This window comes from Chelonoidis abingdonii, chromosome 8, assembly GCF_003597395.2.
Source record: "Chelonoidis abingdonii isolate Lonesome George chromosome 8, CheloAbing_2.0, whole genome shotgun sequence".
In the NCBI taxonomy this organism is placed as follows: domain Eukaryota; kingdom Metazoa; phylum Chordata; order Testudines; family Testudinidae; genus Chelonoidis; species Chelonoidis abingdonii.
The window spans coordinates 106426086-106453421 of NC_133776.1; the positions used below are offsets into that span (position 1 = coordinate 106426086).

The following is a 27336-nucleotide window of genomic DNA, read 5'->3' on the forward strand; positions in this document are numbered from 1 at the left end:
ATAAGTATCTACATGGGAAACAAATATTTAATAATGGGCTGTTCATTCTAGCAGAGAAAGTTACGGCATGATCCATTGGCTAGAAGTTGAGGCTAGACACATTCAGTTTGTAAATAGGCATACATTTTTAATTGCAAGAGTAATTAACCATTGGAACAGCTTGTGGAGGGTTGTAAGGGATTCTTCATCCATGGCAATGTTTAAATCAAGATTGGATGTTTTTCTAAAAGCTGTGCTCTAGGAATTATTTTGGGAAATTCAATGAAGTGTGTTTTTACAGGAGATCACAGTAGGTGATCACAGTGATGCCTTCAGTTCTTCTTTGATGTCCCTGTGGGTGCTCCACTTCAGGTCTAGGTGCGTCCCAGCAGTACCCCATGGGCTGCAAACATGCTCAGCCTGCTTTTCGAGCTGTCAGTGTTTGAATTGCACCTGCATGGCCCGGGCTTCAGTTCCTTGTCTACCGCCCCGGCTAGAGACGGAGTTCAGCAGTGCTCTTGAAATTAGTTGGTTTCATTTAGTTTAGTTAGTTTCAGTCATTAGAATTGTTGTTTAGTTAAGTTACAGAAGTTGTTACTTTATTTAAACAAAAAAAAAAAACTTCCGCGGTTTTGGACGTGCCTGGCTCCCCAGGCTTCAAGAGATGCGCCTCCTGTAAGGATGGCATCCCCGTCTTGGATGAGTACTCACTGTACGCTGTTTGGGGGAGTCTCATGTACCCCAAAAATGCATCCACTCTAATAAGTGGAAGGTGAGGACACGCAAGGACAGGGAACTCAGGTTTAAAATGCTGCTCCTAGAAAACTCACTCAGACCAGTGTTTGACCCTGGCCAGCAAACCTCTCTCACACCCTCCAGAGGTAAAGGAAAGATTTAAAAAAGGCCAGCTTCATCTTCCCTCAGGGGATGTTTGGAGAAAATGTTAAAACCAGCTCTCTTATCTTCAGCAGCTGCCACTCCGCAGTTCAGCTCATTTTATGCAGCAGGCACCTCAGGCACTGGCCATGTGTCAGCTGCCCATCTCCATGGTGCTGAGGCTCAGGGCTTTCAGTTGCCCACCTCTTTTCAGCTCTTCTTCAGCCACCACTGTCAGCATGGTGCCAAGAGCTGCTATGGTGCTGACAGCACAAGCGGCAGCTGCGGCACCGTCCTTTGATCCTCCGATGCTGCTTCTGCCACCACCACTCTCTGCACCGAGCCCCCTGCGGTCTCCAGCCTCCTTTGAAGTGCCTACCTCAGGGGCTTCTACTACCCAGAGTCAGTTTGTGCCCCCTTCGGGACACCCTTCGGTGCGTGAGCAGACACTGCAGCAGACTCTGCCTCCACCAGCTACACTGGCACCGATGCCTGGTCAGTGAGCACCACTGTAGTTTTTTACAGCCAAAGGAATTAAGGGTGTCCCATGCGTCTGACTCTCCTCTTCTCAGCACCAGTCTGTCACCAAGACCTTTAGTACAATATCTTCAGTACTCCCCTGTTACTTCAAGCCCCTCCAAATGAAGTATGAGAGGATGAAGAGGAATATGATGACTAGATGTTTTCCTTTCAATACTCACCTCATATTCAACTACCTACAACAGGGAGACGCCCTGCAGCAGAATCCCTATTTCCTCAAGGCTATCCACACTGGTATGGCAATCCCTGGATGGGACCACCTATGCCCTCCCGGGGCAATAGCCACACTGGGGTCCGTGGACTACACCACACCACACTCAGGTGTTCTGCGGGCTGCCTGAAGGAAAGCTGTCAGACCCTCCCCACTACTGGCTTACACTGAACCCCAGATAAGGCCTGAAGTGGCAGCCCTCACTACAGGGGACACTGTCCCGCACACCTCTGCTATAGCAATAACATCCCAAGATGCCATGGTACCCCACCCCACACACACCATCTGCTACTGATGACCTCGCTTACTTTCAAGAGCTGTTTCAGAGAGTAGTAGAAGAGCTCAAGATCACCCAAGAGGAGGCACCTGAAACGCATGAGCTTACCAACATCCTGCAGACTACCACGTCCTCCAAAATAGCCCTAAATAAAGTAAATTAATGGAGATATCCTATCTCCTAGAACTGGAAGGGACCCCAAAGAGTCATCAAGTCCAGCCTCCTGCCTTCACTAGCAGGGCCAAGTACTGATTTTGCCCCAGATCCCTAAGTGCCCCCCAAGGATTGAACTCTCAACCCTGGGTTTAGCAGGCCAGTGTTCAAACCATTGAGCTATCCCTCCCCTCTGCCAATTAATGAGGCCATTATGGAACTTACTAAAACTATTTGGCAGACTCCATCTACAATAATGCCCACTAGCAAGAGATTGGACCGCAAATATTTCATCCCAAATAAGGGATCTGAGTTTCTATTTACACACCTCTCACCTAATTCCCTAGTGGTTGACGCTGCCAATCAGAAAAACAAATATTAGCACTTCCGCTCCACTCCATCAGACAAAGATGACAGGAGAATGGACTCCTTTGGCCGCAAAGTGTATTCTTCTTCCACTTTGCAATTTAGAGTAGTGAACTATGCGGCGCTCTTAGCAAAATATGACCACAAAAATTATGCTAAGGGAAATGCAGTGTATTGAGGATGTCGGAGGATAAAAGACAACGATTTAAAGTAGTGGTGTCCGAGGGCCAGTTGATCTCCCGCACAGCTCTTCAAGCCGCCCTTGATGCTGCGGATGCAGCAGCCAGATCCACAGTCATTGTCATGCGTCAGTCCTCATGGCTTGCTTCTTCCTTCTTTCCTAAGGAGATACAGAATACGGTCGAAGATCTCCCTTTCAATGGAGACAAGCTCTTTGCCGCTACAACCAATGAGGTCCTTCACTCTATGAAGGACTCTCATGCCACTCGCTGGTCCTTACGTATCCAAACTCCTGCCTCAAAGAAGAAACAATATAGATATCAGCCATACCAATGACTGCGTTACCATGCCTTTGCACAACATCCACCTTTCAGACAATATGATACGCAACGACGACAACATAGGCCCAGAAACCAGTGACATAACCCTCCACGTACAATGGTGACCTACCCTCCTAACCCAAATAAACACATCTGAAGTCTTGGTTGAGGGTATAGAAAACCTCGCGCCAACTCTAACCAACCATTTTTTTGGACACTGTTTGCGTTCGTTCCTGGCCAGCTGGCAATCCATCACTATGGACAGTCGGGTCCTAGAAATTATCAAATTGGGTTATGTCTTCCCTTTCGTCACCTTAGTGTCTGCCCACCCTCCTACCGAGTCCCTCTTCAGGGACCTCTCTCATGAACAATTGCTCTGTCAGAAGGTACAGCATCTCATACATCTCAGAGCAATAAAGGAGGCACCCCCTCAACACAGAAAGGGGTTTACTCCCACTACTACTTGATGGGAAAAGAAAAGCAGCGGTTGGTGCCCTATCCTCAATCTTTGACGTTTGAACTTGTTCATCAAACAGAAATTCTGGATGGTTGCTCTCCCAAAGATAATTCCAACGCTGGAGCAAGGAGATTGGTTTTTAACTCTTGACCTCCAAGATGCATATTTCCATGTCTCTATCCACCTTGCCCATCGACATTTCCTCAGATTTGCAGTGGGAGCGTAACACTACCAGTACAAGGTCCTCCCTTTTGGCCTTTCTCCTGCACCATGTGTCTTCTCCAAGGTGCTAGCAGTTGTAGTAGCACATCTCAGAGAAAAAAAGAAATCCTCATATTTCCTTACCTGGATGATTCTCCTCAAGTCTCCCATGCAGTTAGAAGCAAATCATGCAAGTCTCGCAACCGTTGACTGCTTCCACACCTTGGGCCTGCAAATAAACAAAAACAAATCTATCTTACACCTATCCAACAAATCGACTTCATGCGCGCTCACCTCGATTCCACCACTAGTTTTGCATCTCTCCCCCAGGACAGATTCCACACAATGGGCAGCCTTATTACCTAGATGCGTACCAGCCCACAGACTACAGTCTGAGAGTCCCTACAGCTCTTAGGACATATGGCTGCTTCCACATTTGTGGTCGCAAATGCTTGCCTGGATGTGTGATGCCTTGAGGGCTGGCTAGCCACGGTACACAAACCAAATAAGCATAAGCTAAACAGGTTACTAACTATGCCCCAGAATGTCCAGGACTCACTTCTCTGATGGACCTCTCCCATCAACCTTTGCACTGGGATTCCCTTCCATATGATCCCTCTTCAATTACCATCAGCACAGAAGCATCCCTCACAGGATGAGGAGCACATATTGGCCACCTCAGCACTCAGGGTCTCTTGTCTGCTTCAGAAACCAGGCTTCACATAAATTTGTTAGAGCTCCGGGCCATACGCAATGCCTGCCTCCATTTCCTTCCCATCATCCAAAACCACCAAATTTGAATCATAACTGACAATATCACATGTATGTTTTATGTCAACAGATGGGGGAGCCCGATCACTCTCCCTTTGCACAGAGGTGGTAAAACGTTGGAACTGATGCCTTCAACACAACATCCGTATCTCCACTTCATACTGCCAGGTTCTCAGAATACCACCACAGATGAGCTCAGCCGATCATTTCCCTTACAACACAAGTGGGAACTCAACAACACCATTCTTTCCAGCATTTTCCAGACCTGGGGTTATCCCCAACTGGATCTATTCACTGCAGGAACTAAAAAAATGCCTGACATTCTGCTCCACGGGCCTGGGGAAACACTCACAGGGACAAGCCTTTGTGCTCTCTTGGGCCGAGACTCTCTCATGTATGCGTTCCCACCAGTGGCTGTATTGCACAGAGTAATTCAGAAGATACAAACAGACAGAGCTAACATCATTCTCATAGCCCCAGCATGGGCCAGACAACGGCGGTACTCCTTCCTCCTGTGCATGTCAGTCAAGCTACCAATTCCCTTTTCTGCCACTCAGCAACCTCCTATCACAGCGCAGGGGAGAACTATTTCACCCCAATGTACAACGTCTCCACCTGAGGGCCTGGCTGATCAATGATTCTCTAATGCAGAGTTAACATGTTTGGACCAAATACGCACTGTCTTGCTTCACAGCAGAACACACCACGCACACTACCTACTTGCATAAATGGAAACTGTTCATATCTTGGTGCGCTGGCAAACAGATCTCTCCAGTTTCTGCTTCACTCCCACTGATACTGGATTACCTATTACACCTTAAAACATCTGGCCTCTCTACGAGCTCAGTCAGTTCACCTCACTGCAATCACCGCCTTCTACCATAAGGTTGACAACCTAACGGTTTTTTCCCATCCAATCACCAAAAGGTTCCTGAAGGGCATCCAGGCATTATACTCAGATGCAAAACCACCTGCTGCACCGTGGGATTTACACCTAGTCCTCAAAGCGCTGATGGATACACCCTTTGAACCAATGGCTACCTGCTGCCTTCTCCACCTATCCGTGAAGACCACCTTTGTCACTGCAGTCATGTCTGCCAGAAGAGTAAGAGAAATGGGGGCACTTACGGCAGACCTCCGTATACCATGTTCTCCCGTGATAAGGTCACACTATGCATGCACCCAAAATAAGCTACGCTCTTCCTTTCACTTCAGCAAACCTATACACCAGGGGTCGGCAACCTATGGCACATGAGCTGATTTTTGATGGCAGGCATGGCGGGCTGAGCCGCTCAACCTGTCGCCTCTTGGGGGTTTCTACCGCAGGCTCCTACCAGCCAGGCTCCCACCGCTGGTACCACTCAGCGCCCGCTGCTGGCCTGGGGTTCCTTCCCCCCCAGGCCGGCAGCGGGCTGAGACCCCAGCTGGCAGGAGCTGGTGGTGGAAACCCCAGACCAGCAGCGGGCTGAGCTGCTCAGACCGCCGCCACTCTGGGGTTCCCACTGCTGGCCTCTTTCCAGCTGGGGTCCCACTCAGCACCCGCTGCTGGCCTGGGGGAAGGAAGCCCAGGCTGGCAATGGGCTGAGACCCCAGCTGGCAGGAGCCGGTGGCTGAAACCCCAGATGAGGGCTGGTGGAGATGCTCAGCCCACCCCTGAAACCCCAGAGCTGAGAGGGCTGACCCACTCAGCCCGCTGCCGCTCTGGGGTCCCTGCTGCAGCGCCACTCACCTTGCTTCCAGCGCAGGTCCCCTGCCAGACTGGGTCCAGGCTTCCGGCTCTGCTCAGCCCTGCCAGCTCCACTCACCTCAGATGCCGATCTGGGGTTCCAGCCGCGGACCTCCTGCCAGCCGGTTATCAATTAATAACTCAGAAGCCTGTGTGCAGCTCAAAGTATCTAAAGAGGTGCCACCAGACATTGGAAAACTCAGCAAGGGCAAGGATCACACTAAACTAATATCTGCATTTTAATTTTAAATAAAGCTTCTGAAACATTTTAAAAACCTTATTTACTTTACATATAACAGTAGTTTTGTTATATATTATAGACTTAGTGAGACCTTCTAAAAAACGTTAATGTATTACCGGCACGCGAAGCCTTTCATTAGAGTGTATACATGAAGACTTGGCACACTGCTTCTGAAAGGTTGCCGACCCGAGCTATACACATTACAACATTTTTCCCCAAACCTCATGCTAATGCCTTTGAAAGGACAGTGCATGCCCTTGATGTTGGCTGAGCATTATCCTTTTACCTGGATATAACAAAACCATTTAGGAAAGCCTCCAGACTTTTTGTCTCTACTACACAGCTTTTACAAGGAAATGCTGTCTCTACACAGAGACTTTCCAAATGGATTGTTGACTGCATATGTCTTAGTTACCAACTCAGGCAAATACAACCTCTTACGTCAATTAGAACATACTCTACCAGAGCTGTCTCCATTTCTGCGGCCTTTCTCCGCAATGTCCCACTGTCTGACATATGCAAGGCAGCTACCTGGGCATCGAACCTTTACTTTCGCCAGTCACTACGCGCTCATCCCCACTGCACCATCTGACACTCAGATTGGGTAGAGCAGTCTTGTCAACAGCCTTCTTGCCTCATCGGAAGTCCCAACCATCTTAAGGGATACTGCTTTTCGGTCACCTGGAGTGGAGCACCCACAGGGACATTTCTTGAAGAGGAGGAGGTTACTCACCCTGTGCAGGTGCTCCACTACCTGCCCTCCTCCCCTCTACTTCGGAATTTGTAACGCACTCCATTGTAGAGAAGGAACTGAGGCACCTGGGCTGTGCATGCACTATTAGAATACTGACAGCTCGAGAAGCAGGCACAGTGCATGTGCAGCTCGTAGGGGTACCGCTGTAGAAATCTCTGATCAAAGGCACTGGGATGCACCTAAATCTGAAATGGAGCACCCACAGGGACACATCTCGAAGAACGTCAATTACTGCACAGGGTGAGTACGGAATCTGAGTTTGTCTACATCTTCCACACCATAGCTATTTGGCCTCGTAGCAGGGTCCTTCTCACCATTTGGCATCTGAGGATTTAAAAATAAAAATAAACCTTCTGAGAGATGCTCTATCTCCTGCCTAGACTGGTAGCAGTAGTTGCTGTCCATTGGTTAATATTCCTGACCTCCAGTCTGGTTCAGAGGAGGCAGACTGTGTAGGAGATTTGCAAGAATCCTCCCCTGGCCTGCAAGAAGGGCTTGTCTGTGGTGCCACCTAATGTTTTCTGACTGTTCCAGGAGTTGCTCAGATATATGCCAGAGGCTTAGGCATTGAAGAGTTCGACCTACCAGGACAAGATGTGTACCTGCTGTTCAACATAGAATCATAGATGTGTCGGGATGGAAGGACCTCAAGAGGTCATGAAACTACCCTTATAGTTAAAACTTTTCCTAATATCTAACCTAAATCTCCCTTGCTGAAAATTATGCCCTTTACTATTTGTCCTGCCTACAGTAAATATGGATTACTGTCCTCTTTCTGAGGCCATATGTACACTACATAGTTGACTTCATTTAAGTCTACACTGAGCCACTGATTTAAGCAAGTTGATCTTGTGTGTCCACACTATGCTCATTGTGTCGGTGGAGTGCATCCTCACTAGCAGGGCTTACATCGACGCACCAAGCACTGCACTGTGGATAGCTATCCCACAGTGCATGTAGCAGAGCGGAATTTTGGGTTGGGTTTGCAGTGCCTTATGGGACCAAAACATTGGTGTGGGTGGTTATGGGAACATGGTGTTAGCCTCCCATGATGCACTTACCTTCCTCCATCCCTCTCTCCCTGAAATTAATGGCAAACAAACGAACCTTTTTTGCGCCTCTTTTCATAAGCCAGGGTTACCCATGCGGACGTCATAGCATGATAAGTGTGGACCTCGTTCAGCTGTACACTGTTGTGAGCATTACAAACACCTTGCACCTTCTTCTGCAGTATTTACATAGCTGATACAAGAGCCGCCACACAGAATGGCGTAACGCCATGCAAGTAGCCCTGCTGGAAGATGTAGAGCAGAGCAATTCGCAGTTGCTGGCGACGGTCACGCATCACCTTGACACGGTTGAGCGCCATTTCTGAGTCCAGGAAACAAGTAGTGAATGGCGAGTCCACATCATTTTGCAGCTATGGAATGACCAGCAATGGCTGCAGAACTTTTGAATGTGTAAGGTCACTTTCCAGGAATTGTGTGAAGAGCTTTCCCCAGCCCTGAAGTGCAGCAGTACTAAAATGAGAGCCGCTCTAATAGCGGAGAAGCGAGTGGCGATAGCTCTCTGGAAGCTTGCAGTGCCATACTGCTACTAGTCAATGGGGCATCAGTTTGGAGTGAGTAAATCTACCGTGGGATCTGTTGTGATCCAAGTTTGCAGGGCCATCGACAGACTTCTGCTAAGAAGGGTAGTGACTCTGGTCAACGTGCAGGACATAGTGGTTTTGCCACAGTGGGGTTACCTAACTCCGGTGGGGTGATAGACAGAACACACATCCCTATCTTAGTACCAGACAACCTTGCCAAAGAGTACATAAACCAAAAGGAGTACTTCTCAATGGTGTTGCAAGCACTGGTGGACCACAAGGGCTGTTTCACCAACATCAACGTAGGATGGTCGGGAAAGGTGCATGACGCGTGCATCTTTAGGAACATAGGTCTGTTCAGAAAGCTGCAAGCAGAGACTTTCTTTCCAGACTGCAGAATAACCATTGGTGGTGTTGAAATGCCAATCGTGATCCTGGGAGGCCCAGCCTACCCCTTGCTCCTGTTGCTCATGAAGTCGTACACAGGCAGCCTGGACAGCAGTAAGGACCAGTTCAACCATAGGCTGAGCAAGTGCAGAATGGTGGTCGAATGTGCCTTTGGACGTTTAAAAGTTTGCTGGCATTGTTTGCTTACTAGGTTAGACCTTAGTGAAAGCAGTACCCCCTTTGTTATTGCTGCCTGCTGTGTGCTCCATAATATCTGTGAAACAGGGAGAAAAGTTTCTGCTGGGGTGGGGGATTGAGGTAGATCGCCTGGCAGCCAATTTTGATCAGCTAGACACCAGGGCCAAAACAGGGGCTCTGTGTCTCCATGGAACTTTGAAAACCAGTTTCAGCAATGAGTCAGAGTAATGGGATGCTTATCTGTGTTGCTCCTTACCAAACTGTTCCCTCCATTGCATTTTCTTCCCTGTGTACTCCACCCTCACCAACCACCATGTGTTGAATGAATAAAGAGCCTTTTCTCCTCAATCCATTTAAGTTTTATTATGCACACAAACACACAGAGACAGCACAGAAAAGTAAGATAACCTGGGGCAAAAGGGCTAACACTGGGGGATGGGGGGGAAAAACAAGAAAAGCTTACTTATAGATGTACTGCAGTGACAATCAAAGGTGTGGAAATGGGTGCCCTCTGGTCCTTTTACCCTCCTCTGGTGTTGAATGCAAGGGATACTGAACCCTCCACCCCAGCGTTATAGGACATTTGGGGGAAGAGGTGGTAGAACTGGGTAGTGATAACAGCAGGTTCAGCATAGGCTGCAGAGTTACTCTAGCATCCAACTGCCTTTCTTGAACTTCAGCCAGACGCCTCAGCGTGTCTTATTGCTCCTTCATGATCCCCAGCATCTCTTCCTGCACAGCGCACACTTGTTCCCTGTATACTTTCCTGTCCTCCCTATCCATCTCCAGGTTCTCGGACAGTGTAATCCTCCATGCCTTGACTGATCTTTAATTCCGCAGGTCCTCTTTGTGCGCCTTTTTAAAGATAGGTACTGTTTTTGCCTGTCTTCTGTCTTCTGAGTTCTCAAAGATAATTGCTATTAGTTTTGAGACTGCTTCAGCTAACTCCTTAAGGGTCTAGGATGAATTTCCTCAGGCCCTGCTGACTTGTATTTAACTTATCTAAATATTGTTTAACTTGTTCTTTTCCTATTTTGGCTTGCATTTCTTCCCCCTTGTTAATATTGTGTTGAGTATCTGGTCACCATTTCACTTTTTAGTGAAGACTAAAGCAAAATAGGCATTAAATATGTCAGTCATCTTGATATCCATTATTAGTTCTCCTTTCCCGCTAAGTGGAGGACCTACAGTTTCCCTTTAAACATATTCAGAGCAAGAGACACAATATGCCTCTTTTTATTGCCTTTTGTCCCTTGTTAGGTATAACTCATTTTGTGCCTTAGCCTTTCTAGTTTTATCCTTTCACGTTTGTGCTATTCTTTTGTATGCCTTAGCAGTTTTGTTCATGTTCCCAGTTTTTGTAGGATTCCTTTTTGATTTGGGGGTAATTAAAGTGCTCCTGATGGAGCCATATTCACCTCTTACTTTTCTTCCTGTTTTTCCGTTTCATCAGGATAGCTTTCTGTTATGCCTTTAATACTATCTTCTTGAGCAACTGCCAGCTCTCCTGAATGCCTTTATCCCTTAGATTTTCTTCCCATAGGCCCTTATCTACCAATTCTGAGTTTTAGCCTGCTTTTTTGATGTCCGTTGACCTTATTCTGCAGCTCTGTCCTTCTTTTCCTCAAAATTGTGACTGTAAGTGACTGCCTCTAGCCCTCTGGTCCTGCTGTCATACCAAATGTCTCTGAATGAACTTGGACATGCTTGCCTTTTGAATGTTTTTTCAGGGTTAACTGAGTGGCTGTTGTCATAGTATTTTTATTTGGGGGAGGTGGATATGGGAAACTTGAGCTAGCTGTAAACTTAATCTGAACTATATAGTGCTGTTTAAAGTTTTTCGATATTTTAAACTTGTTGGTGTGCTGACCTCTAATCTTGCTTTTGGCCTTTCAGTGATAAAGTAAAAATAATTAGTAATGTTCTTGATTCTTATATTTTAGATACCATGTAATGGAAAGGCAGCAGATCGCATTCACCAGGATGGGATACACATCCTCATTAACATGAATGGCTACACTAAAGGAGCCCGTAACGAGCTGTTTGCTCTCAGACCAGCACCTATCCAGGTAAAGGAATTAAACAGTGTTTGGAGAGCGTTGTATGATGTAAGAGCAATGCTCAACATTGTCATAGAACAGGCTGGTTTCTCTCTCTTCCCTTTGAAGTTGGGAGTGCTGTGGAAGTGGCATGCTGATCCATATTGGACAGGAAGAAAGTAAGCATTGGTCTGTAAGGAGTAGTGTATATAAACCAGTTATTTTAGTCATACAATTAACTCCCTTTTTCCAATATTTATATGTTGAATAATATTCCAAAGGAAAAGTAAACATGGCTTCATGGTTCCTGAGCACACTAGCTTCTCTTTCTGATGAGAGCAGATATTTTAAGCAGTGTGGTCAGTCATGCTGTTTGGTACAAAGCCTTAGCTTTGAATCTTTGCAGGAAGGATACGACTAGGAGAAACCAGAGCTGCCTGTGGGGAATTTATTTCCATGAGCAAGAATCATTCCGTACAGGTTGAGTACATGATTGCATAAGCACAATATTTTTTTGGTGACACAGCATCAGATAATGCTATAAATACTGCTGAACCAGGTGCGGTTTGAACATGCTGTGGTATACTGACACCAGAGTCCTTACAGTGCATATATGCAAACATGCCATGTTCAAATTAAAATAACTCGATTACCAATACATAGTGGAAGATTAATGCTACTAAGAGGAAACCCTGGATGGTGGAAATACCCAAGGTAGTGATGTTTTAAATATATAGGTGAACTGAAACTGTTGGATACACCTTTAATCTGGTGTAGATGAGCTACATTTTAAGTTACAGTGATCTCAAGCCATGTTATAAAATTCTATAAAGCACATTTATTTTATTCTTCCATACAAAAATGTTAGAGCAGTTTACTGTTACCAATATTTGGATACTTACAGAATCTGCATTACTGTAATATCCTGATGCCTCTTATCATTAATGGATTTTATCCTCACGATACTCCTGGTAGGCAGGGATATTACGTTTTATAGATAAGGAATGGAGAGACAGGGCAGGGCACATCAGGGTGTTGTGATGGAACTGGGAATTGAACTGTGATCTCAAGTGTCAGTCCAGTGTCCTGTGTGCTAGGCCACCTTTCCATCCTTCATTGCTGCTGTATTGTTGGGTAATAGTGTCCTTGGTTTAAAATGCACACTGGATTGATTATTTGAACTCATTCTGCACTTGGAGGCTTTCTGTGGCCAACACAGAACTGCTGTTTCCAAAGTTTTTCTGAAAAAATACTGGAAAAATGTAAGTAGCAAGAGACAGCTGTCAGGTTTGTGATTATTTTACCTTGCCTTAGGTGTGCTAAAATCTCTTAGTATAGATAAGGAGACAGGGTTCGTCAAAGAGCACAGATATTCTTGAAGATAGTTTGGCCTGTACACTTTTAATTCTTTAAGGGTACTGTGTACACAGAATTCTCACTCCTGGGTCTCTGCCTCCAATATTAGGCTAGGGATGTCTCAAAGCTAAACAGTCTTGGACTGTTGCAGCATGCACACATATCAGCAGCTGAGATATTCTTGCCCTGCAGCATGAGTGATACTTCTCATTAGCAGGGCCGGTCAATTTCACGATCATAGGATTTTAAAAATAATAAATTTCATGATTTCAATTATTTACACCTAAAATTTCTCTGTGTTGTAATTGTAGGAGTCGTGACCCAAAAAGGAGATTTTTTTTTTGCGAGGGGGTGGGGGGCGCACGGTTATTGAGGGAGGAGGTTGCAGTATTGCTATCCTTACTTTTATGCTGCTGCGGGCAGCTGGAGAGAGGCGGTTGCTGGCCAGGGTCCTAGCTCTAAAGGCAGAGCTGTCACCAGCAGTGCAGAAGGAAGGATGGCATAGTATGGTATTATCTCCCTTACTTTTGCACTGCTGCTAGTGGGGCACTGCCTTCAGAGCTGGGTGCCCAGCCAACAGTCGCCCCACTCTGAAGGCAGCGCAGAAGTAAGGATGGCAATACCATGACCTCCCAAAAATAACTTGACGACCCCCTTACAGCTCACTTTTGGGTCAGGACCCCAATTTGAGAAATGCTGAAATCTGTATAGTATAGGGTAAAAGTACACAAGACCAGATTTCATGGAAGGAGACCACAATTCAGTCCGTGATTCGTTTTTCATGTGTGTGAATTTGGTAGAGCCCTACTCATTAATGTTTTCATTTCTGTTTTTTTGTCACAGATAGTTGAGCAGCTCCTTCTGATTGCTCCTGAACTAGCTAGTAGTGAGCGTGCTAGTGGTGACGGATTAATCTTGGTTTCTCTGGGATTTTAAATCCGTGTTTCATCATGTAGGTTAAAATAAAAACAGATGTAATATGCTGGTAGTGAAGAGGCACCACAAATCAGAAGCATGTTCAGTGGTATTGTGGAATGCCATACTGAGGAATTCTTGTGGTCAGTCACCTTGGTAGTGACCTGCTCTGATGCATAATCAAATCTGTAGTCCTAATGTCTTCTCTGATCTTTTGATACCAGTTGATGTGCAAAAAGAGAGGGCTGCCCCTCTTACCCATCCATTTCAGAGCCTTGATAAGTGGGATAGATAGGGTCTCAGATTGGTGCCCATCATCATGACATCTGCACATCTCCAAGAGTAAGAACAACAATCTGCCTTTTGCCAGAGGGAAGGAAGACGTAGATTTTTGTTCCTTGTCTGAGCATAAGTGTGTGTAAGTGTACTGGTTGCAGAACTGCTTCCGCAAAACAATGGGAGTAGTCCTATTTACTAGATGCTGACTTGGGTGTCTGGCACTGAACAGCCTTGTATCCTGTAAAGCAGATCTTAATCAGTTGAATCGTCAGGGGTAGAAGTTTCAATTTGTTCGTCTGAGAAAAGGATAGTGTTAAGCAAACACCATCTTGAAGAATGTCCTTCTGTAATGTTCTTGAAGCAGTGCAAATGCTGGTCTGTTAGACGTTTTGGACTCGCAGGTCCTGCACTGCTCTACTGTTGCAGCTGTGCGTGAAAACTGTCTTTCAAAAGAGCTGACCAACCCAAAGAAGTAAAATGATTTATGGGTTTCCATTTAATTTTGGGCTTGTGCACTCTTACCATCTCACCTCCATTTAACTAGTAGTAGTTGTGAACCCTTTCCTCTTTGCAGGGTTCCTTTGGGGCTGCATCCCTCTTGGATGTTAAAGAAACCCTGTGCACCTAGCTTCTCCTCTCTACCTGGGGCAATCTGCTCCTTATTTCCCCTTCCCTCTGGAAAAAGCAGAAGTGGCTCGACTCTTTCCTCCCACAACAAAAAAGCAGCATCTCGCAACTCTCTGCTCTTGGCTATTCCCCTTCCATTACAGAAAGCTACCATTGCTGCTGCTATATAAATTGCTAGACTCCTTCTTCCAACCTACCCCAGCCCCACATATCTCCAGAGCAGGAACCAGTGGCTTTCTGGACCTGCTTGTGTGGATGAAATATCTGTTTTTAACACCCTGCTGAATGCAGTGGGACAAATCCAACCTATGCTGTCATATAGTACACCCATCAAAAGAGGAAGAAACTAAGAGTAAAAATTTTTAAAGCACCTATGTCCTTTTGACTTTCAATGAGACGTAGGTTCATAAGTCACATGAGCAGTATGGAGAGTTACCTTAAATTACAACAAGGGGCAGAGAAACTTGAGGACTGTTTAATTCCAGGCCACAGCAGACTCCAAACAGGTCAAAGAAACTGAGGTGACTGATTAATACCCAACTTTATAAATGTGTATAGCTGACTGTGTGCTTGATGGATTTCTGGCCATAGTTGTCACAGGTTTTTTGTTGTTGTTTACTTGTTCATTATTCTGATGATTGGCGATAATTCTCTCATTTCGTTGGGCTTCAGCCATTTGAGAATCCTAGTGAGAACCTTGGTAGAGAGATGCTGAGTCAGAGCAGGTTATAAAGTTGCACATGTGGTTTGTCCGTACTTGAGATTAAAATCTGTTGCTTTTTGGCTTGGCTTGTAGGCTATGTGGCTGGGATACCCTGGAACCAGTGGGGCACTGTTCATGGATTATATCATCACAGATCAAGAAACTTCCCCAGTTGATGTGGCAGAGCAATATTCTGAGAAACTGGCTTACATGCCAAACACTTTCTTTATTGGAGACCATGCTAATATGTTTCCCCATCTGAAGGTAAGAGAGAGTGATGGAAAGGAAAGCTGATAGTAATGATTGTCTAGTGGGGACTTGGACTTCTCTGGGAATTTATATTCAGTACGGTAATTTGGCAATGGAATGTTGTAAATTGAAAGTTGTTTTTCTTGATCCACAGAAAAAAGCAGTCATTGATTTCAAGTCCAATGGCCATATTTATGATAACAGGATTGTTCTGAATGGCATTGATTTGAAGGCATTCCTTGACAGCCTCCCTGATGTCAAAATTGTTAAGGTGAGAATTTCATTTCTGTGCACTCTGCCTTAGTGGACTAAACGCAGCATTTTCTCACTGATGAATCTTGCATGATTTCTTAGATGAAGTGCCCTGATAGTGGAGACAATGCAGACAGCAATGCTGCCCTCAGTATGCCAGTCATTCCTATGAATACAATTGCAGAAGCCGTGATTGAGATGATTAATCGTGGACAAATTCAGATAACAATCAATGGATTCAACATTAGCAATGGACTAGCAACCACACAGGTGAGGCAAAGTAGAATGGAAAACTTTTTCTCCTCACTCTTTATTCCTTGTAATTTCTCTTCCCTCCATCTTGAATCAATATTTTATTTTTTTCTCATAATACAAATTAATCCCATGAGTTTTTAAATGATTTTGTTACTCCTCCTTGAATTTTCTTCATTTTAGCTACCTATTGTGAAAAAGGGGACAAACAGAATGCAGATTTCTGGGTCTGATCATGCCAGTGCTGTGTAGCTGGACAAATTACATGTTTGCTTCTCATTATGCAGTCCTAAATTGCATTAGTCCTTCTTATTGCCAGGTCACACTGCAAGCTCATATCGAATTGCTCTCTCAATCTTCCCACTTAAACTGCTTTAGGCATTGCCATACAACTGTCTTAATTTGCATTTTTTCAGATGTAATGTTTTTCTGCCCATATTTCTAAAGTCTCTGGGTTCCATTATGTCCTCAGAACACTTCTGAATTACTATCATGTATGAATTTTCTTAAGACTTCTAAATGATTAAAGATGTAATATGACTGGATGTAATTAATTGAAGTACCCCACTAGATAAACCTCAACTTGATATGTAATTTTCTTCCTTGTTTATGGACCTCTAATCTGTCTTCACTATGTTTGACCATGTCTTATTAAAGCTGGTTGTTTTAAGTGCTGATCCTGTGCTTATGGCTGTACATAACCAATGTACACATAGTCCTTGCCCCAAGGAATTTACTATATAAAACAGATAAGAACTTGGAGGAGCTACAAGAGATTGCAAGATAGCGTATTTAAAATTTTTGATTAAGTGGCCTCTGCACATTCCCACACTTGGGATATGTTGGTGATGTAGCTTGGACTGATGGAACCTTGTAATAGCAATGTCTAATAGAACATACTTGTGCCTTCAGAGCCATAAGAGAAGGAGCAGAACATTTGAAGAGTGGGACTATGAAAGGGGTTGTGGCACACAGTCCACCTCAGTCCCTTCTAACCCTGGTAACAGATGGACCAGCAACCTAGCGGGGTCCTTGGACCCACATTTGCACAAATGCATCATTCCTGTGGTCAGTGCAGCCTTATCTTGCTTAGTTATTTTCTTGGGTTTTTAACAAAAGACTCTGTCAAATGTCATTAGTTCTGACACATATTGGAACCACAGATGGAGAAATCATGGTTCAAGAGAGAGGCCTCTTGCTCTGCTGCTTTTCCTAATACAAATGCATACGTGGGTTGTTTGGCTTCCTTTGAGGAAGGTCATTTGCCTTCTCATTGTTCCATATGCAGCACCTTCTCACTCTGGGCCAGACAGGGGCATCAGAATCTTCTCCAAGCAGTGTCATTGCAGGAAGCATTAGTGGGTAAACCTTCTGGTTCCAAAACACTGTGTGATAAGCCAGTACTTGAAGAACAGCCTCATCTTAGACCCTGATGGGGTTAAAAAGCCCAGTAATGTCCCATTTCAGGCATTTGTCTTTGTGCCTGGAACAAAAACCTATGGTCCTTGTCACTGTGATACTTAAAGATTAGATCCAACCAAACATGCTTTAAAATCAACTGTTCTGGATAACTTTCATCCAAGAGTTTAAAAAGAACTGGCTGAAGAGCTTGCTGTACCACAATGTTGATATTCCCCACCCCCAAGTAAATGGTAGAACACTAGAGAAATTGTAGAAGACTGGAAGGAAGCCAAATTTGTGCTGATATTTAAAAAGGATAAGGGGGATAACTCAGGTAATTACAACCCTGTCAGTCTGCCATTAATCCCAGACAGGATAATGGAGTGGCTGATATGGGACTTTATTAATCAAGAATTAAAGGAGAGGAATATAATTAATACCAGTCAACATGGGTTTATGGAAAATAGATTGTCAAACTATCATTTTTTTACTTAGATTATACTGTATCAACATCTTTTTCAAGATAATATACTTAATCAAAATGTCAGATGTCTTACAGAAGTTTAAGAATTTAGAACAATGCAAAATTAACATGGCATATATTAAATGGATTAAAAGCTGGTTAACTGATAGCTCTTAATGTAATTGTAAATGGGGGATCATCATCGAGCAGCTGCTTTTGTAAAGTGGTCCTGTAGGGATCCATTCTTGGACCTGTGCTGTTTAAAACTTTCAGCAATGACCTGGAAGAGAACACAAAATCATAACTGATAGTTTACAGATGACACAAATTGGAGTGTGAGCACTGCTGGAATACTGCATCCAGTTCCGGTATCCTTCTTGAATTGTGGATGTTGATAAATTAGCGAGGGTTAAGAGAAGAACCATGAGAATAATTAAAGTTTAGAAAATATGTTTTTACAGTGAAAGACACAAGGAGCTCAGTCTGCTTATATCAACAGAGAGAAGATTAAGGGGCAACATGAGTCTTTTTAGTATCTATGTGGGGAACAAATATTTGATCATGGATTCCTTGATCTAACTGACAAATGTATAGCAAAATCCAGTATCTGGAAGCTGAAGATAGACAAATTCAGACTGGAAAATAAGGTGTAAATTTTTAACAGTAAGGGTAATTATCCAGTGGAACAGTTTTACCTACAGTTACGGTGGAGTCTCCATCTGTTTTAAAATCAAGATAGAATTTTTTTTAAAAGAGATGCTCTAGTTCAGAAGGAATTATTTTGGGGAAAATTCTATGGTCTTTGTGATGTAGGAGGTTAGACTATGAATTTTGGCTTTTCATATAATTAAGCCATTGTTATGACTCATAGAAAACTCCTCAAATCCACACATACACAGAATCAAACCACTCATGGTGTGACATCTTTTCTTGGATCAGGGGAGCTAGAGAGTGTAATCAATACTCTGTTCCAACATTTCAGACTGCAAGACCACCTTCCTAATATGGCATGAGGTCATATTAGCCTTCTCTAAGTTATTGCCCTGTTTTTAAAAGGGCTGAAGAAAGGCAGCCACAAAGGGAACCATCAGAAGTCTCTTGTCTGGATCAGCTACTGTCTGATGCTGAGGGAACAGCCTCCTTTACTTGTCAGCTGTCCAGATATAGATGCTATCTCTGTTTCCCTCTTTTGTTTTTTTATATGGCCCCCATCACTGTAGTATCTTAGCTCTTCAGTCTTTAATGTAGTTATTCTTAGCTCCTCTTTACCCCAGAGAGGGATGTAAGTGGCTTGCCCCGGTCACACAGGAAGTCTTTAACAGAGCAAGGAATTGAGCTTGGGTCTCCCAAGTCCTAGGCTAGTGCTCTAACTGCTGGAGCATCCTTCCCCTCTGGATCTGAATGTTCAAACTTTGCAAGATAGCAATGTGAATTCATCATACTCCTTCCTTCCAGAAGATATACCTGTTCTTCACCCAGAAGTGTCCCATTTGGACTTGACTAAATGAGTCCATGGAAGCGTCCTCTCTTAATATGGGAATATATCTAATTCATAGAGCTGCCACTTAATGCTCCTTTCATATTTTCACAAAATATATTAGTTGGTGCCATCTAAAACTGATGCACAATTTCAGGCAGTATTACCATTTCTATTTAACTGAACCTCTTTATCCCACTGTATGGAGGTAGGAGTACTATTTGTCAAACACACGAGTGTGGGAATGTGCAGAGGCCACATGAAGAAAGGAAATATACTTACCTATAATTGACATTCTTTTGAGATGACTTCTGCGCACTTTCCTTCTTCCTCGGTTGTACTTTCAACTTGAGACAGGAGGAGGAGGTGGTGTTAGAAGAAAATGAGAGAGTCAGCATGCCATGCATCCTTTATAGTGTTGTTTGCCAGATGTTTAGAGCTGTGAGGGGAAGGGAAGGAAGTGTGCAAGTGCTCCAGTAGGTTTTGTTCCTAGAAGGTTCCACTAATCCAGGTTGCACCATGAATACATTCCAAGTGTGTGAACGTGCAGCTATCCTCTCAAAGTATTTTGGTTACTAGTTAGTAACTTTCCTTTTTCCTTATATTTGACATAACTTGAATCAAGTCTTCAGGTAAGAATTCATGCTATTAAACACTTTACTGGATTATTTCATTAGGTACCCTGTGGTCTGAGTTTCAGTGCTCTAAATTAGCTGTATAGTTGAACTTTCTTATATTCTTCCTAGATTAACAACAAGGCAGCAACTGGAGAAGAGGTTCCACGTACCATCATTGTTACCACCCGCTCTCAGTATGGGTTACCAGAGGATGCTGTTGTGTACTGTAACTTTAACCAGCTATATAAGATTGACCCTTCCACTTTACAGATGTGGGCTAATGTGAGTAGTTATGTTTGCTACTAAGTCTCAGATCAGATCTCCATAATTTGACTGCTGTCTTGTTTACGGGAATGGTTTTAAAATGAGCAACAGATCTTTAACTTAAATTGCCCCTATTCAGGTCAGGGAAAGACTTCAGTTTCCTTGCCTGTTTTGTTGAGAAAATTTATTTGGCATGAACCTTTTTGAATCCTTACAACACTCTCCAGAATGAGGGATTGGATAATAATGGGATTTGGAATCTCTTTAGGTCCCATTATAAATCGGATCCGAGTTGGGAGCTGAGTGAAAATTGTTAACCTTCTGACAGCTTTTTCATGGTTAGTGTGTAATAAGCTGTTTAGTTCTGTCCAATTTACACCATTACAACTGGCCCTTATTTGCACCATTATCTGTGCTCTTACCTGACAAGTCAATCATTAAATGGGTACAGAGGCTGAACATCTCACTTCAAGTAAGAGTGACAGGGAATGAATCACTTGATGATTACCTATTCTGTTCATTCCCTCTGACAGTGGCCAATCCCAGGTGTGTCAGAAGACAGGATACTGGGCCCTTGGTCTCACCCAGTATGGCTGTTCTTATGTTGAGGCATACAGATGAGGCACTGTAGGGAAGCTTTGCACTGTTGATAAATGCAAAGTAATGCACACTGGAAAACATAATCCCAACTGTACGTATAAAATGATGGGATCTAAATTAGCTGTAACCAGTCAAGAAAGAGATCTTAGAGTCATTTTGGATAGTTTTCCAAAAACATCCACTCAATGTGTAGCGGCAGTCAAAAAAGCGAACAGAATGTTGGGAATCATTAAAGGATAGATAATGGGGCAATATGATATTTTCTGCCTTTATATAAATCCATGGTTCATCCACATCTTGAATACTGTATGCAGATGTGGTCACCCATTCTCAAAGAAGATATATTGGAATTGAAAAAGGTTCAGAAAAGAGCAACAAAAATAATTAGGGACATGGAACGGCCATATGAGGAGAGATGAATAAGACTGGGACTTTTCAGCTTGGAAAAGAGATGACTAAGGGGAGAATATGATAGTGGTCTATAAAATCATGACTGGTGTGGAGAAAGTCAATAAGGAAGTTTATTTACTCCTCATAACACAAGAACTAGGGGACACCAAATGAAATTAATAGGCAGCAGGTTTAAAACAAACACAAGGAAGTATTTTTTCACACAACGCACAGTGAACCTGTGGTACTCCTTGCCAGAGGATGTTGTGAAGGCTAAGACTATAACGGTTCAAAAATGAATTAGATAAATTCATGGAGGATAGGTCTATCGGTGGCTGTTAGCCAGGATGGGCAGGGATGGTCCCTAGCCTCTGTTTGCCAGAAGGTGGGAATGGGCGACAGGGGATGGATCACTTGATGATTACCTGTTCTGTTCATTCCTTCTGGGGCACTTGGGATTGGCCACTGTCAGAAGACACAATGCTGGGCTAGATGGACCTTTGGTCTGACCCAGTATGGCTGTTCTTATTCACTACTGCATAGTGCTCCCTATAAATAAATTGGAATCTTCCATCTCCAAGGCGCTGACTCCAGCATTTTCATCAATGCTAAATTCACCTCGTCGTTTCATCTGCTGTGGGTACACACCCCTTTGTGTTGCCATTTGCAAACATGACTTTCACCTAAACTGTGGTACAAAAGCAAAATGAGAGGTGCATGCTGTATCCACTCTGTTCTTCAGGTCATATCCCAGAAGCTTGCACTTACTGTTTGACGCATTGTGTGACTGACTTGCACTGTCACTTTGAAAGTTTTCTAGATCTTTAGTCCTTTTTCTCTTTCTTGACTTCCTGTAGTTCTGCAGTTCTCAAAATTTATTATGCTGTGACCCCCTTCTAGTAACAAATTACTACATGACCTGGGAGGGGGGACTGGAGCTGAAGCCTGAGCCAAGGTCCAAGACCTTGCCAACGGAGGATGGGGGTGAGTAAGGAGGGGCATGAATCCCTTGGGCTTCGGCTTCAACCCGTCCCCAGCAAGTCTGTTGCCAACCCAGGACACCCCACTGAAATGAGGTTGCCACCCACTTTGGGTTCCCAGCTCACAGTTTGAGAACCGCTGCTCCAGTCAACATCTAATAACCACAGTTGGGGAAAGAACTGTGCACAGTACTCCAGCTAAGGCCTTATCAATCAGCGCTTAGTAGAGTGGAAGAATTACATCTTCTGTCTTGCTTATAGCACTCCTGCTAATAGATCCCACAGTGTTGTTTGCTTGTTTTGCAACAGTATTACATTGTTGACTCAAAACAAGCAAACATCATTCTGGGATGTATTAGCGGGAGTGCTGTAAGCAAGGCAAGACAGCACTGATTGATAATGCCTCAGCTGGAATACTGTGTGGAGTTCCGGGTACCACAGTTGGGGAAAGTTGTAGAGAAGTCAAGAGGGAGAGCAACAAAAGATTAAAGGTCTAGAAAACATGGCCTACAAAGCAAGATTAAAGAGACCCAATTTTTTCAATCTGGAGAATATAATACTGAGAGGGGACCTAAGTCTTCAAGTACATAAAAGGTTGTTATAAAGAGGAGCGTGATAAATTGTTCTCCTTAACCACTGGACAAGAAGCAATGGACTTAAATTGCAGCCAGGGAGATTTAGGTTAGATATTAGGAAAAACTTCCTAACCATCAGGGTAGTTAAGCACTAGAACAAATTACCTAGGGAGGTTGTGGAATCATTGGAGGCTTTTAGGAACAGGTTGAACAAACACCTGTCAGGGATAATCTAGATAGTACTTAGACCTGCCTCAGTGCAGAAAACTAGATTAAATGACCTATCTGTGTCCCTTCCAGTCATACATTTCTGTGATTTCACTGTTCACGCTATTTGCTTGTTCTGATCTATCCAGGAGGGTGATGCTTCTGAATGTTGTTTTTTACACAGTCACCTTTTATTTTCTTCCTGGTTTGGTTGTAGATTCTGAAGCGAGTTCCAAACAGTGTATTGTGGCTGTTGCGTTTCCCAGCTGTAGGAGAACCCAATATTCAACAATATGCGCAGAACATGGGCCTTCCCCAGAACCGAATCATCTTCTCTCCTGTTGCCCCCAAAGAGGAACATGTGCGGAGGGGCCAGTTGGCTGATGTTTGTCTAGATACTCCACTTTGTAATGGGCATACTACTGGGATGGATGTACTCTGGGCTGGAACTCCCATGGTTACTATGCCAGGTAATGTCTCGGGAAACAAGATTGTAGCCACATGGTGACAATTCATATTGAATAGGAGTACTTGTGGCACCTTAGAGACTAACACATTTATTTCTATTATTATCTCTAAGGTGCCACGAGTACTCCTGTTCTTTTTACGGATACAGACTAACACGGCCGCTACTCTGAAAAATTCATATTGAATGTAATTGTTATAGACCTTCAATCCTTCGTGTTTTTATTTTTATCTTGTAGTGTGAAGAGTTCATAGATCAGGGGTGGAGAAACTTTTTGGCCCGATAGGTACATCAGGGTTGCAAAACTGTATGGAGGGCTGGGTAGGGAAGGCTATGCATCCCCAAACAGCCTGGCCCTCACCCACTTTCCGCCCCCTTCAGAAACCTCCACCATCCAACCCACCCTGCTCATTGTCCCCTAACCGCCCCCTCCCAAGACCACCCTCGGGACCCCACCGCCTATCCAACCACTCTGCTCCCAGTCTCCTGACTGCTCTGACCCCTGTCTACACCCCTGCCAGGCCCACAGGGATTCTCATGCTTATCCAACCATGACTGCCCCCAGAACCTCCACCCCATTCAACTGTATCCTGTTCCCTGAGTGCCCCTGGGACCCCCGACCCCTTACCCAACCCCCTGGCCACCGCCCCCTTACTGTGCCGCTCAGAACAGCATGTCTGGCAGCCATGCCACCTGGCTGAAGCCAGACACACTGCCATGCTGCTCGGCAGGAGCGTGCAACCCTGCTGCCCAGAGCGCTGGTGGTGTGGCTGCGGGGGAGGGGCCAGGGGCTAGCCTCCCCAGCTGGGAGCTCAGGGGCTGGACAGGACGGTCCCATGGGCCGGATGTGGCCCATGGGCTGTAGTTTGCCCACTTCTGTCATGGATAGGTAAGAAATTAAGTGCATCCCAGTTCTAGCTAGTGGGCAGGCTTTCCAGAACAAATAGTCAGTCTAGCAACCTCCCCTTGTGTGTGTTCTCAAGCAGGAGAAAAAAAATTAAGTAAATTGTAAAGCATCAAGAAGGCATATTGGTTATCACTTTCTTTTCTCTTTTTACAGGGGAAACTCTTGCATCACGGGTTGCTGCCTCCCAGCTTACTTGCCTTGGTTGTCTTGAACTTATTGCTAAGAGTAGACAAGAATATGAAGATATTGCTGTGAAACTGGGAACGGATCTAGAATAGTAAGTACATCTAGTTTGGAGGATGAAATAAAGATCTAGAACAGTAAGGCACCGTTATTGGAGATAGTGTTTGTTAGGAAGCAAAATGGAATAAATATAAATATATATGGCTATAAGCAGTGAGGCATGTCATTATTTTCATTCTATTGAACTTACGTTGACTGATGAAGTTACCTGCTGTTTGTTACCTTGGGAGCTGACTGACCTCCAGGGTTTTGAAGTAGCCACTAAACTGCTTTGTTGATGAGGAAGTAAGGTCTGTGCTCATTGGAATGAGGAACTGGGCTAGAATTCATATCTGCAATGTGTCCTGAGGGAATTACCTCCTCCTCTCATCCCTGGTTTAGCTGCCTGCCTACTCTCTTAGGGGGAAGGGCCCCCAGTGACCTAATGGATAAGGCATTGGCTTTCTAAACCAGAGATTGTGGATTCAAGTCCCATCTGGGGTAAAAACTACTCTGTTGGGGATCTAGTATTCTCATACCCTGAAGCAGCAGAAGGGAGCAATATATGCCATCAACAGAGGTCAGGGTTGGAGGCAAAGTGTGGGGGAGATTCTTGCACAGATCCAGGGCTCCACGCTGAAGATAGTGGGTGGGTTGTGAGAGACAGGCTGCCTTCTCAGGGAGGGTTAAGCTCTTTAAATAGCCATAATAGGAGCTAGGAAGGCAGATGTGGGAGGGAACTATACTAGAATGGGGTGTGGCTTGTTCAGATGGGTGAGTATCATGAAATGCCCAAAGTATGCACTTGTCCTCCCTAAAAATACTTGGCACTTTACATGTTCACAATTGTTGACTACCCCTCCCAAGATTGAGGAACCCTCAACATATTCCCTACAAAGTAATTGTAACTTTACAGATATAGAGACTGAGATTGAGCATCATGTGCAGGATATCACATTGAGACATTGGCAGAGCTGAAATTAGAACTGAGACCTGCTGTGAGGGAAATAGGAATGCTGATATATTGAACCTTCTGCAGAAAGTAAACGCAAACAAAATGCATTTTCACTTTCCTTTCAGAAAGAAAAACCTAGGCTGAAATAAAGGGGCACTTGCAGTTGGGGAAATTCAATCTGATGGGGCTGTATTGAAGGGTTGATGGGTCTGGTTAATTAGTGTGTAGCAGTACTAACACATGTCCATAGCATTTTCACCCACAATGAAAAAGTTGAGTTTCGGTGAAGCTGACGGTTCCACATTGGGGAAGGAGCAACAATGTGGATTTTGGGTAGGGAGATGACAATAAAGGGATTTGCTGAAGCAATGGTGTGTTGAGAGTTCTGGGTTAGTTGAGGTAATAGATCACAATAACCGTTTGTTCCTGTGTCTGCTTCTCATCTGACTGCTTGCTGTTAACTCTTTGTGTAGCCTGAAGAAAATTCGTAGTAAAGTCTGGAAGCAGAGAATATCAAGTCCTTTGTTCAACACCAAACAGTACACAATGGAACTGGAGCGGCTTTACCTTCAGATGTGGGATCACTATGCTGCTGGCAACAAACCAGACCATATGGTTAAGCCAATAGAGAGCAATGAATCTGCATGAAGGACTCTGCCCACACAACTCTCCCAGAATTGAGCCTCTCAAACTCCTCTGCAAAGGAGATGGGAGCTAAAGACAGTGCATTTCTACTTAATCTGCCTGGTACTCTGTGACTGAAGTGATACATGATGGTCATTTAAGAGCACAGACAGACGTACTTCGTGCATAATAGGGAGAGCCTGTAGAGACTGGGAACTTTCTATTCCATAAGGAGTTTGAAAAAGATTGAGTTGTGCACATGTGCTGTATGTTTGCAAGGCCTGGTGCTTGATGGGGAAAGTGTGAACTGTCCATCCAATTGTGATTTCATGGATTGATTCAATCTTCCTATGAATTTCTCGTATGTGGATTGGGAATTGGAGCTTTTTAATGTTTGATTTCAGGTGTTCTTGTTGGTATATGTGCGATTCTTCCATGACATGATTTCCAACTAGTGAGTGTTGCTCCCTGCATTAACTTCTTAACTGTGCAGATTGAAAGGGCATATTTGCTGGTGTAGTCTTTTTACAGGTTTTATAAACCACTTGAGCCTATATCAGCCTTTTAATGTTTGACCTCTGTTTTGGAACTTTCTGTACTGTGTTGATTTAGATGAGAACTCAGTGCTTGGTTTAAAAAAAAAAAAAAAAAAGATTCTCCTGTATCTCAGCTAATTGGCTTCATGATGACAGCTCCTATTCTGTTGAAAAACAAAATTGGTTTAAAATTAATGCCCCTGAACTCTTTTGAAATAAAACAAACTGGTGCCAAATACAAATTCTTCAGGAATGATTGTTAATTATGTACAGAGGCACAGTCCTATGTACTGTAGCAAGGACTTTTTTTAAAATAAAGCTTTGGTTTGCCCAGTTTGACCCATTTGACCAGCGTTTTGCCTTTACTGCCCCCTTCTGTGCTGCTGGCCTTTTACCTTCCTTTCCATAGCTTGGCTTTTAAATAGTTCTGTTCATTTCAGCAGAAATGAAATCCCAGGTAAGTATAGATTTTTCATCTATTAAACATCTGCATCAAGTATATTTAATGTTTTTTTAAAGAAAGTATTCCAACTCTGAAAAGCTCTCAAGTGGGCAGTTATATATATTATAATTAATTATTGCAGTATTTAAGGACCACCCAGAAAGGCTTTTTTTTTTAATGTGGGAGTGTCATCTTTATCTCACTGATATGTGGTAATTTGGAGGCCATGGGCTATATGTAAACTCTGATGCTGAGTTTTGTATTGAACAAGTAATTTTGTTTTTAAATCTGTGCAGAGGGTCATGGACTG

The 27336-nt window shown here is 44.0% G+C and overlaps 1 protein-coding gene across 3 annotated transcripts in view; it reads left to right on the plus strand.

Moving 5' to 3' along the window:
• Positions 1 to 26929, plus strand: part of OGT (O-linked N-acetylglucosamine (GlcNAc) transferase) — a 79269-nt gene extending 52340 nt beyond the window's left edge. For 2 of the 3 annotated variants that reach the window (XM_032793901.2, XM_032793902.2), the window contains exons 15-22: positions 11172 to 11297; positions 15241 to 15411; positions 15551 to 15667; positions 15751 to 15918; positions 19988 to 20140; positions 23092 to 23344; positions 24401 to 24524; positions 25898 to 26929. In XM_032793901.2, the coding sequence (XP_032649792.1) occupies positions 11172 to 11297; positions 15241 to 15411; positions 15551 to 15667; positions 15751 to 15918; positions 19988 to 20140; positions 23092 to 23344; positions 24401 to 24524; positions 25898 to 26072 (1287 nt within the window). In that variant the 3' untranslated portion in view covers positions 26073 to 26929. The remainder of the gene's footprint in view (positions 1 to 11171; positions 11298 to 15240; positions 15412 to 15550; positions 15668 to 15750; positions 15919 to 19987; positions 20141 to 23091; positions 23345 to 24400; positions 24525 to 25897) is intronic. The other variant, XM_032793904.2, reaches the window with a different exon arrangement.
• Positions 26930 to 27336: the final 407 nt, after the last annotated feature.